Source organism: Trachymyrmex septentrionalis, unplaced genomic scaffold (genome assembly GCF_001594115.1).
Source record: "Trachymyrmex septentrionalis isolate Tsep2-gDNA-1 unplaced genomic scaffold, Tsep1.0 scaffold38, whole genome shotgun sequence".
Taxonomy (NCBI): domain Eukaryota; kingdom Metazoa; phylum Arthropoda; class Insecta; order Hymenoptera; family Formicidae; genus Trachymyrmex; species Trachymyrmex septentrionalis.
Genome location: NW_017305547.1, coordinates 187,790 through 199,888, shown reverse-complemented (window position 1 = coordinate 199,888; position 12,099 = coordinate 187,790). Strand labels below are relative to the sequence as shown.

Here is a 12,099-nt window from a genome sequence, read left to right as displayed (position 1 = left end):
TTATATTTAATTATATATGAAATGTATATTTATATACAATTAAATTATATATTATTTTGTGTAATTATGTATAAAATATTTTTTTTCGGGTCGATTATCAAAAAATCGATTTAATTTTCAGAAAACGGCATCACAAGCTATCTTCGAATACATTGGAACCTCTTAGGGCCATTTCGATCAACTTCAATTAACTTTAATCGACTATTAACCTAATCAGCAATGTAGCCAACAACAAAACGATTGTTGTTGTTCTGTCATCCTTAGCCTATAATCTGTGTGATATATTTGTTCATATGCATCTTTATGTAATATTGTACGTACTGTGATAGTGAATACAAATATTTTTCTTAAAAACATGCAAAGAGTAAACAAGTATTTCACAAAAAAATTAGACTAAAAACGACTTTACAACTAAAAGTTTTGCTGTTTGGCTACATTGCTGATTGAGTTAATCGGAGCTAGTCAAATTGTCGAAATGGCTCTTAATAGGGTACCTTGAAATAGTGCGAATCATCCCCTTCTTACACGTTCGGCGTACGTGAAGTGGGAATAATGCAGTAACGTAGCAGCTACTTCCCAAATCGCGATGTCTTCGTGCAGGCTTGCGTAAAATGTATTTAAGATTAAAATATATACTTTATTATATATTTAAATCTATCAATACACGTATATATATGTAATATTATTCTATACGTATACATATATAATTACATACATAATATTATATATTTAAATCTTAAATACATTTTACAGTTTTATAAATTGCATACCGAACACACATTGTTAGAAATGCTTCCTTTATGTAAATGAAGCTCGTGGTTATAAAAGAAATTAAAAGTAATAAATGATTTAACTGAAATCTAAGTTACTTAAATGTAATAAACGTGTACATTAAATTTCATAAAGATTCATGAAAAATACATTAAATTTCACATACATGTACACAAATCTACTTTTCAGTTCTAAATTACAAGAAATTACATAAAATTTAATGTAATGTTATGAAATTAAATTCAAATTGTGTAACTTAAAAGTACATTAAATTTCATGAAATTTTTAACAGTGCAGTCTTAAAGCGCATACTGAAGCTAGATAAAATGATATCGCAACGATCCTGGATTTTCGGTTTGGGGATGAAGTGGGGGTTACCTCGATATAGTGCACTCAGAGTCCCGACAAGTCCCGAGTGCGCGCTATTTTACGAGGTTCAGTGTATTGATAATATTGCCTCGCGAAGCCTACTTACCTCAATAAAGGAGATAATCATTACCAAGTCGTCGGATGTGTGACTCCGCGAAGATCTCACTGCATTTCTAATCGTATTGGGAACACACATCAGTACTCCTTTCATTTATTTTCATTTAATTTTATAATTCTTATTGACTAATAATTCATAACAGTTATAACGATGTAATAGGATTATCAAAACGTAATAAGTAATTTGATGCAATTTCGTATCATGAAAATGCAAATTTCATCACACAGGAGACCTTAAATTTTGCTTCACAGGCATGGCGAGCACGATTCCATGGTTGCTGTCAATGTCGCTACTGGCTGTCCCAAAATTAGGAGCTTACACGAGTCCCAGTATTTTATCCAGGGACCTTCAAGCACCCTCGTTACCGTTAAGTTCATCCTTTTTCACTCCACAATTTTTTTCGCATGTAAGAAACAACATAAACAATTTTATTTGCAATTATAAATCATTTAGTTAATTTACAATTTATTTAATCAATTATGAATTAATCGTATAAAATTATTTCTAATTTTTCCTTCAAATTTTTGATCTGAAATATTTATTTTAAAAAATGTGTTAAAAAAATGTACACATAATAATATCTGTCTTATTTACAATTAAAGATCTAACCCATTTCTGTTTATTTCGAATTCTTTGATTAAAAATAGTAATGTGCACTTCGTGAAATTTCATTTTGCTAGAACATCAACTACAAAGATTCTGCATTGACTTATGATGAACATGCCGGCACGTCGCGAAATTGCGATAATCATCCGCCGAAGGAAAAATCAACGGATTCTACGAACGTAGGCAATCTTTACGGGTCAACGCCGCAATCACGATACCACATTGCTACATCGAATCTGGGAAGAAGCAATCCTTCCAGGTCCATTGGAAGAACCATCGATATGTTCCGCGCGGATCCTCACTCGGTCAATCAATTAGATTTCCATGATTTCGGTGATGGTTTCGAGCCGGGACGCATTATAGACGACTACGTTGGTCCCGCTATGGAATTAGTAAGTAGCGTTTTTTTTTTGTTGCAAATTTAGACAAAAGCTATTCAAAAGATTTCGCAATGACTAAACGTCGTCGATTTCTAAATGTAATATTGAAAGCAAATTTTCTTAAGAAATTTAAGAATTTACTTCTTAAGAAAGTCGCTCAAATAATTTATATAATTTGATATAGACCATTTGATATAGATACATATAGTTTTATTAATATAGAAATAATGAATCAGTTGTAGTATATCGTAATTCTCGTTATTCTCCCAGATAGCAAAATGTCTGCAGTCTTCTAGCAAACTGTTAGCGGGTTTGAGCAGAAAATGACGACAGTCTGCCATCAACTGTGTCCACATTAGACTTGTGTTCTGTTAACATCGACATAATGTGAAGGCATTCTGTTACATTTTTTCTAACAGTCTGTCAACAGTATTACGTACATCTAATTTTGTAACAATTCTGTTGATATTTTGTTGGCATAGTGTGCAGCAGACATTAAAAAAAATCTGCCTTCTACAGATTTGGCTATCTGGGCTGTTATTTGTCAGTAATCATTTGATAAGTAAAAAAAGTAACACGTTTTTGCTGCATTTAAGTAGTTGATTATTGTATATCTACGTGATATATCACAGATCAATAAAAAAGTTAAAAACTATTTTACAGGATCTTATAAAATTGAAATTTTCTTTGACAAAAAAATTATTCACACGTAATTGCAATTCAAGATGACTGATATAGGTATTGTGAATTTTTCAACAAGCTTCGTATTTATGGTTGACAATTTTTTAATAGGTGTACGCTTGGCCCATGATTGATTTTGAATTCGACAGTATCGACGCACGAGACAACGCTATATTCGAGGGCGACTACATCGCAGAAAATAACTTGCCTCTGGGCCTGGAAGTCTGGCGTGATAAAGTATTCATTACTCTGCCAAAATGGAAAACAGGCATACCGGTGACTCTGGCTACCGTACCCAGACATTCCAAGACGAAGAGCCCGAAATTAAAACCGTACCCTAATTGGCAATGGCATGAGCCAGGTTATCTTTATGCTAATTATCAGATCCTATCCTTTGTCTTTTTTAGACTATTATTCTTGCATGAAAATTGCTAAGTAATTATCATGCAATAGTAGTCATTTTAATTTTTAGATAATTTTAAAGTTAATATTTTTTAATGCAAGAAAACGTATAATGAATAAATATTCTAATACTGGAGAAAAATACCGAAAAGAGAATTTATTGTGCTTCATATTGCAAATTTAACGTGTATAAAAATAGACTGTCCAAAATATAGTTAAAAAATTTAAGAAAAATGCTGTGACTAATCTAAAAACACAGTTTCAATTTGCAATTTAAGTTATGATATGGAGATAAGAAAGTGATTTTGATGCAGAAAAGTTCTGCGAGAATAGATTATGAATTATATAACGTTAAACTTACGCGAAGAGTCTATAAGAATATAAGAAACAGCATTTTTCATGCAATCAAGAAAGTGCGGAAACTGAGTAAATGAGTTTCTCACGCGAATTGTCTTGCGATAACAAACAAACTTGCCTTCCATTTCTTAACGAAACAAAAGCGCGAATCATTAAGAGTTATTAATTTATAACGTCAGTGGGAGAGCAAGCTAATAAGTTAACAAATTAAAGAGAAACGAAATTTTAAAGCAATTTTGAAAGAACTATATTGTTTTTCTAAAGAAAAATTTTCTGCTAAAAATTTAATTTATTTAAAATTTATCTGCAAATCTATAATAACCAAATATTGCTTATTCTCTCTCTTTCCAGACAACTGCGAGAGCTTAACGTCAGTCTTTCGAGTTCAAGTGGACGAGTGCAATCGTCTGTGGATCCTCGACTCTGGCAAAACAGAGTTCGCCAAAATATCCAAACAAGTTTGCCCGCCCGCCATATTTATCTTTGATCTACGCACCGATACTCTTATCAGAAAATATACCTTGCCGGATGAACAGATTAAGCAAGACTCCCTGTACATCAACATCGTGGTGGATATCAGAAATAACGATTGCGGCTCTGCAGTAGCATACTTAGCTGACGTCTGGCGATATGGTATCGTGGTGTACGACTTCTTTAAGGATTCCGCCTTCAGAGTCGAGCATCACTTTTTCTATCCTGATCCCCTGGCGTCAAGATACGAGTTGCACAGTATAAAATTCCAATGGACCGACGGAATATTCGGAATGGCGCTTAGTCCCGTGGACGTTCATAACGATAGAACGCTGTTTTTTCATCCGATGTCTAGCTTCCGAGAGTTCGCCGTATCTACGTCGGTCTTCAGGGACAAGCGAACCGCGGATTCTAACACGGAGAAATTTATGCCCGTAGGAAAACCTAGAGCCAAGGACTACGGCCATTCTTCGGGGTCCGTTATCGATAAAAACGGCGTCATGTTCTTCAACATGGCCACCAGGGACTCCGTGTGGTGTTGGGACACCAGAAAGGAATATATACCGCAGAATTTAGGCGTGATTGGTACTAGCAACGAGTCCTTAGTGTTTCCAAACGACATTAAAGTGGACCACGAATCGGATCAAAATGTGTGGCTTCTCTCGAACCGGTTACCGATGTATTTATACGGAACACTAAATAGCGCAAATATTAATTACAGAGTATTTAAGGCAAATGTTAAAGAAGCTGTCAGGGATACGGTCTGCGATCCTAATTACGTAGTTCCTGATTCAGATCCGGGCCTCGACGATACTTGTTAAAAATTCTTTTCACATCTCAAATTAAATTAATTTTCGACTGTCTTTTTAAAACTCTAATCTGACTCCACTGTCACTTTAAAGTCTAAGCATTGAAATTTCCAGCATTGAAGAGTTTAACATCATACTTCTTTTCTTAAATTATTCCGTTTATTTATTGTATTCCTGCATTATCTAATCGTAAATTATGATAAATTGAACGATCTAGCGTACATGTCTTTGTACGACATTTAACACGCATTGTTTAGCACAAGCACGTTATTTAAATATTCCTACTACTGTAAACTGTGCAGACTTCCGAGTTACCAATGATTAGGCAATTACATGTAAAATTTTTAGCATAATTATATTTTGTACATATGTAAAACATTTGTATAAAACTTTTACTAGATATATAAAATTATTATATCTGATAGAAATAAAATATATTGCTATCGTATGTAACATATTTCTTTAATTTATTATAACTGTTCATATATTATCTTATGTGTATATGAAAAAAGAAATGTCAAGATCGATCGATCAACTGCAAGCATTATTACTTTATGTCAGAAAGTAAAAATGTATATTTTTTTCTATAATGATAATAATGACGTTTCGTAACTGCAAATTTGTCAATTCATACTTTTTATTGTAATATCTCTTTATTGCATTCATAGAAGATTACTTTATGATTGATTAATAAAGCATGTATTTTAATAATGAAAATTGATAATTAACCACGACCACTTATCTTTCTTATGTATTATACGGATTAATTTTTAGATGACTTTACATGATGACTACACACAAAATGTTATTTAAAGACTAAAGGCCGGTTTTCATAATATATAGTTACTTTAAGATTAAAGGCTACCAAGAGATTTATCAATAAAATTCATTCATGAATTTCTTGGTAACCTTTAATCTTTAGGTAATTATCTTGTGAAAATGGACCTAAATATCTATGTTGTAAGTTAACAACGCGTATTTTTATTATTGAGAATATGTTGTTGAGAATACCTAATTTCTCCCTTAAGAGAAAGAAGAGTTTAAAGGTGGCACGGGATCGTTTAAAAATTCCTCCATCAAACTACCGTCGTTAAACGAAACCGGTGTTCCTGGATCATCATTTCTATAATAAAAACTAGCGTTTTGCTTAAAAAGTTCGATTTGCTGAAGCTCATCGTCTGAATGCACCTTGAAAATTTCTTCTGCCAAAAATTCATTTGCTTCTTCATCTTTATTTTCGTTCTGATTTCTTGTGCCATCTGGTATCGTGGTCTCCAATTTTGAAATTTCGATACTCCGACATCGTGGGATTCTATCATAAAGTTGTGGAATTGTATAATTCGTATCTTTTAAATTCGATTCCGATTCTCTTTTTTGATCATTTAACGTAGTTGCGCTATCTGAAAGTTGAGTTAATTTTTGTAATTTTTCATCACTCGATCTTACTGCATGACAATTATCTGATTTAATAAGTGACGATGAACTGGAGGAAGATAATTTCGAAGAATTTTTACAAACATGATTAAAAGTACTTTTCTCAGTTTCATTATCCAACGTGTCAAACTGTTTATTATTATTATTATCGGATAATTGTGATGTATTGTTAGCAATATTTTTGAGAGATAAATTATTCTCGCTTTCAGAAAGAACATCGATTGTACTTAATTTTTTTTCATCTCTCGAATTATCTAATTTTTCTAACGAATTAACATACGATGTAACATTTACGTTATCTAGACAATTATCGTTTGAATCCAATAGTTGCTCAATTTTGTGGATTGTATCGTCAATTTCTGCATTTTTATGCGAAGAAATTCTGTCAGACTCGTTATTGTTTTCTTCGTTGAAATTTATATCATCCACCTTAAGTTCTCGAGGTTGAGAATTATTACATTCATTCGCATTACTTACGTCTTCGCACTCTTCGATCGGCAATGCAGCATCGCGTATACTTCCTTCTGTCTCGATATTGAAATTTCTTAATGCATCTGTGATCAATTGAATTGGCAAATTATCGTTGGTTGCATTATCCACGTGATTAAGATTTTCATTGAATACCAAAATATTCGTCATTTGAATATTTTCAATGTTTTCCTGAGTTTCGACGGTCATCGAATCTTCTATCGCAATTTGCGATTCGTTGGAAACCTGTTCCTGATCAATGACTATTATACACAGATCGTGATCATGCTCGCTTGTAGTATTGCTATTGTCATTAACGTTGAATTGCTCTTCAAGATTGTTTCGATCGTTTCCCATCATCCGTTCGAGATCGCAGTCGAGCGGCGAGTTCCAATGGCGCACGACCACCTCGTTGTTCATTTGACAGGCAAACTCCATGTCGAAGTCTTGCCGCAGGAACGTCGGAAACCTCGAGAAGAACTCGTCGATCCTCGTCTGGTTATGAACGCGACGAAAGACCCGCGTTACGATCTCGGGTTTAAAGAAGAAAGCGCTGTGCAACGTGCTGGCAGTGCTGTCATCAACAATATCGCGTTGTTGGCTTTCGCGAAATCTCTCATTCTTTAGATATTGACTTTGTAGATTCTTATTGATGAGTATAATACCCCGCGGATGAACGGTCCATTCGATGTTTCTCGTAATCTCCCAGAGATTCAGCGACATACGCGCCTGTCTTGCGTAACGATCGTTTAAACCAAAATTGCTGTGTATGTTCTGACGTGTGGAGATCATGGTATTCTCACAACTACTTATTGGAGGACGATTAGAGACGCTCGCTGGAGTCTCGACTTTTTCACATTCCGATAGCGTTTCATTTCTCGATGAATCGCGTTTTCTCCTAGTTCGCAGCTCTCTCTTGCTTCCCGATTGTTTAAGTTTGTTACAAACTCTCGAGGTACTCCGTTCATCAATCGATTGCTGGAAACTTGGCGACAAATTATATGTTCTAGTTCTCTCCATCTCCTTTTTATCTTCCAATAAGGAATCATTATAAGTTTTTAAAACTTTCATCTTTAGTACTTCGGATTCCTTCGTCAATCGTCTGTGATTCAACGATGAATCTCGGTCCTTTCTTACTTCCAATTCTCTCTTATCCTCTGACAAGGTAAGCTCGTTATAAGCTTTTAAAGCTTTCAACTCTATCGCTTCGCGTTGCTCGATCGATAGTTTCCGATTCGCCGGCAGCAGATCTCGCCTTTTCTTCGCTTTCGTTTCTCTTTTATTTTCCAACGTAAAATTATTATTGGTTTCTAAAGCTTTCATGTTTATTTCGCGTGCCTCCGAATAATTCATTTCTCTAAATGATGCCACATCGTGAACGGAACGCAAATTGACCGGTCGTCTACTTCGTTTCTGTTTGTATTTCAATCTGTGTCGTTCACTCATAGAATCGCTCATCATCCTCGACTCGTCATAAGTTTCAGTCTGAACGCTCTTTCGACAATTTACAACAGACAGCTTATCAGATGCATCAAAGACATCTTTCGCATATGCCGAGGAACGTGCAGTTTCAGCTAAAGACTTACTTCCCCGGGAGTGCTTACCGTAAGATTCTTCCCATTTCTGAATTTGCTTCTTTAAACGATATACTTCTGAATATTTAAACGCGGTTTTGTCAATCTTGCTTCTCTGCATATTGACGATAGGTCTAAAAGATTCAAATTCTTTTCGATTAATATCAAAATCAACGTTTTTACCATTGATACCGATTGATCGCACGTGTTTCCCATTTTTCGAATTGTTATGCAAAGCACGATGACACCCGCATGAGATTTTCAGGATCTTATAACGTTCTTTTTTACTTGTGCTTGAACTAGTTGGCGTTAATTGTGTGCTGACTTCATAAGGGTACTCTTTACGATCGACTCTATCGATCCACTTCCGTCGGTTTACAGAAACGGGACAGTACTTCGCTTCTAATTTTCTTATGAGGGAGGCACATGGCTTAGCCTCTGTGTTTCTTGCATTCATACTCTGGAACGAAGGACACTGCACGATCTTTTCAACTCCTTCCTTTTTCTCTTCCCTTTTCTTCTTCGATTCATAAATATCATGAGATTCCGTTGATTTCGCGTGATTCACTTTGTCAGATGTGACGTTTTCGCTTTTCAACGAAACATCGTTCTGATTTTCGGTCAAAATCTGTTCTTTCTCGTCAACCAGAATAGTTTCTCCATTACCTTTTTCTTCTTTTTTCTTCACTGGAATACACTCCATACTGTCTTCTTTTCTCGAGGTACTATTCACAATTTTTGCTAAATTATTCTCCGTTAGCTGTGTGTTTCTTGCTGAATTGATTGTTTCTTCTTCGTTCTTTTCCAAAGGAAGTTGCTTTATTACATCCTTTTTCACTTCAGGTGTTTTAATTGTCTCTTGCTCGTTCCAGTAAGATCGCTCTTGTATCCTGGCACGCGCATCCATCACATCTTCCGCGGTTACATTCAGCATTCTCATTGATTTTTCAGCCACGCTCAAATCGTTGGAATTGTAATCGTTCGTGCCATTCGCGCCGTTCGCGCCGTTCGCGCCATTCGTGCTACTCGTGTCGTCAGTTAAGGTCGACAAGGATTTCGCGTTCATTCTGTTGAAAGATTCCTCAGAGTGCCTGTCCAGATTTAATAGACTCGCATACTTGCCTCGTCTAATTATCGCTATACCAAGACACTCATCGTCCAGAGAACGACCAACTCTGCCGGGCATATTAGCGATACTCGCGATACTTTTCCGCGCTATTATTGTAAATTTACGGATTTTTGCCATCCTTTGTAGCTGCATATACCATTTGAGGGTCGTGCACCACTTGCCGGTCGAGATAACTGAAATAATTAAGGTTTTCGCAGAGAAAAAGGAACTTGTGATTTAATCATCTATTCTCTAAAACTTTTAGACTGAATCTCATTCTGAAGAGTGAAATTTTCTCTTAAGGATTGAAAATTGAGTCACTCTTTTTCAACATTGGCTCAATTTTCGTTCTTTAGAGTGAGATTCCACTCCAAGGAACTTAGAGAATATATTTGCACTACATCTGTGTACCTCTTACTACTAATCAATTCTATTTCTACTTACTAATTAAAATTATTATTATTATTATTATTACCACTCAGACTTATTATTTTATCTACAACGAACTCAACAAGGAGCGATGTTGGAAAGCTTTCCTTCGTAGCATGCCATAACAGGAATGTAATGATAATCACGACGACTTCCAGAATAATATCTTTAAGAAAACTGAGTACCATCCAAAGTATGAGCAAATTATGCCGGCTTCGCGTCACTACTGTGTAAATATTAGCCACGTATGCGAGGAGCGAGATGCGATCGATGATAAATCGTGTGACGACAATCCATGATAGAACTGAAGAAATTTTTCATCTTTAGCTCTTACTTCTATGACAGGAATAATTTGAGATTATACCAGCAGATACAATAAGAATTGTATCTTTTTGTGTCGAGTATACAAAACGAAGTGCTAACTCGTCTTAAGCCAGTCGATATTCTCTACATTCAATTTGTCGGATTGTGAAACTGAGACGTTCGAGATCTTCTCTAGCTGCTGGTCCCACTTGAACCAGTTCCAGTTTAAAGTGGTGCTGACCTTGATAAATGATGTAACACACTTAATTTAAGTAAGATAAATAACAATGCGCAAATTTCAAATTTTTGATGTTAAAATTGAAAATCGAGGTTAATTTAAAAAATTATTTAAATTGCTAATAAGATAATTAAAATAGAACATAACTATAATATAATAGAACATAATTGAAATAATATTATATATTATATCGTAATTATAATAATTATATATAGCAATTTAAATAATTAATATGTAAAAGTGTAACTAATAAGTATGCAACGTTATAATATATATTGTATATGATTGAAATGTGTGCTTGTTGAAATTAACTTTTACGATTTACAATTCCAAAAGTATTGTAAAAGAATTTAAATCTTTAAGTTTTATTTAAATTCTATAAAATACTGTCACATGTACGCTATTAAGATTGAGATATTTACCAGGCCTAAGACATTTACGAATAATATTTGTAGTTCAAGAGGCAAACCAAACATCGCGTAGCCGAAACTTTAAAATCAATTTGACTTCGAATTTATCTTTCGCCCTTAAAATCATTCTCGACTTAAACTTTTTAATTTTGAACTTTTTTGATTACATAAATATTTTTTTTTATAATGTAGTCTACTTAACCCAATAGGTTAAGTAGACAGAACAACTGCGCGTTTGCCTGCCATCAATGGACATGTAAAATTCCGATGTTTTATTTTCTTTATCTTAAATCACGCTGAGGACAGAGCATTAGAATTTAAATTTTGAAGATTTTCAAAGTTTTAGATTAAATGTTTAAAAATGATTAAAAATGTAGAATTTTATTAACTATATAAAAATAAGTAAAAAATAAGACAATAAGAATCTTATAAAAAAGAAGAAATAAGAGAAACGTATTCTTAACACATTTGTACAGCAAAGGTAAGGCAACTTACGCCTGAAACCCTGCAACTGGTTTAACACTTCTGTATTTCAAGAGCATCTTAAACGAGATAAATGCGCTATTAATTATAATCATAATCTTTAACTTGTTATTCTTTTCATTTTTATCAAAGATACACACTTTTTAAAATTATGCTTTTTTACATTTTATATTGTATAATAATTAACTTTATTTTTGAATGAAATTATCCATATGGATTATTAATTGCAATTATAATTGAAGGGATGGGCAGAATAAAGGCACAATTCTACTTAGACCCTTTTTCCGGCAATTAGCTATTTCATGTAATATTGATCGTAATAGAGACGATTTATAACATGTAACTTCTTAAAGACATTACATAAATTCATTTAACATTGTATTTATTTATGTATATAATAAAAATAGTAAGCAAGTTATTTTAATTTTTATTAATATTAAGATTTTATAATTAGGCCTTTATTCCGTCCATCCCTTCAATTCTAAACATGCCATTCTTTCAATATTTCTCAAACATATGCTTTCTAAAAAATAATATTTTTTTATTTTTTAATACTATTTTATATTAACATTTACAAAAACGAATTCTAAAATTATTTAAACTTATTTGCAGTATATTTGTATATCTTTTTAAAATGCCGTTATAACTAAGGCGTACATTTTTACAATATTTTGCAAAGTTGACGCGC

The 12,099-nt window shown here is 33.7% G+C and overlaps 2 protein-coding genes across 7 annotated transcripts in view; one reads left to right on the top strand and one right to left on the bottom strand.

Moving 5' to 3' along the window:
- LOC108750882 (protein yellow-like) overlaps nucleotides 1–5,285 on the top strand; it is a 10,818-nt gene extending 5,533 nt beyond the window's left edge. For 3 of the 4 annotated variants that reach the window (XM_018490712.1, XM_018490713.1, XM_018490714.1), the window contains 4 exons: nucleotides 1,510–1,664; nucleotides 1,939–2,256; nucleotides 3,037–3,286; nucleotides 4,036–5,285. In XM_018490712.1, coding sequence (XP_018346214.1) covers nucleotides 1,510–1,664; nucleotides 1,939–2,256; nucleotides 3,037–3,286; nucleotides 4,036–4,976 — 1,664 coding nt within the window. In that variant the 3' untranslated portion in view covers nucleotides 4,977–5,285. Of the gene's footprint in view, nucleotides 1–1,101; nucleotides 1,339–1,509; nucleotides 1,665–1,938; nucleotides 2,257–3,036; nucleotides 3,287–4,035 lie in introns of those variants that run through there. The other variant, XM_018490715.1, reaches the window with a different exon arrangement.
- A 445-nt stretch (nucleotides 5,286–5,730) lies between these two features.
- Nucleotides 5,731–11,160, bottom strand: LOC108750913. 3 transcript variants are annotated; one of them, XM_018490777.1, is made up of 5 exons: nucleotides 10,941–11,160; nucleotides 10,401–10,521; nucleotides 10,024–10,281; nucleotides 6,693–9,742; nucleotides 5,731–6,364 (listed from the first exon to the last, which is right to left on the bottom strand). In XM_018490777.1, the coding sequence occupies exons 1-5, from the start codon at nucleotides 10,992–10,994 to the stop codon at nucleotides 6,347–6,349; spliced, it is 3,501 nt and encodes a 1,166-aa protein (XP_018346279.1). In that variant the 5' UTR covers nucleotides 10,995–11,160; the 3' UTR covers nucleotides 5,731–6,346. The 3 variants fall into 3 exon arrangements, with proteins under 3 accessions (XP_018346279.1, XP_018346280.1, XP_018346281.1); XM_018490778.1 differs by having other exon boundaries at nucleotides 6,876–9,742; XM_018490779.1 differs by lacking the exons at nucleotides 10,024–10,281; nucleotides 10,401–10,521; nucleotides 10,941–11,160 and having other exon boundaries at nucleotides 6,693–9,507; nucleotides 9,563–9,633.
- Nucleotides 11,161–12,099: the final 939 nt, after the last annotated feature.

What these genes read in the sequence shown, in the direction of transcription:
- LOC108750913 (XM_018490777.1), bottom strand. Translation starts at nt 10,994, where the DNA reads ATGTTTGGTTTGCCTCTTGAACTACAAATATTATTCGTAAATGTCTTA. An exon ending in TATCGACTGGCTTAAGACGA is followed by an intron (nt 10,282 to 10,400) that starts GTTAGCACTTCG and finishes AAATTTCTTCAG; the next exon opens with TTCTATCATGGATTGTCGTC. An exon ending in TAAAATAATAAGTCTGAGTG is followed by an intron (nt 9,743 to 10,023) that starts GTAATAATAATA and finishes TAATTATTTCAG; the next exon opens with TTATCTCGACCGGCAAGTGG.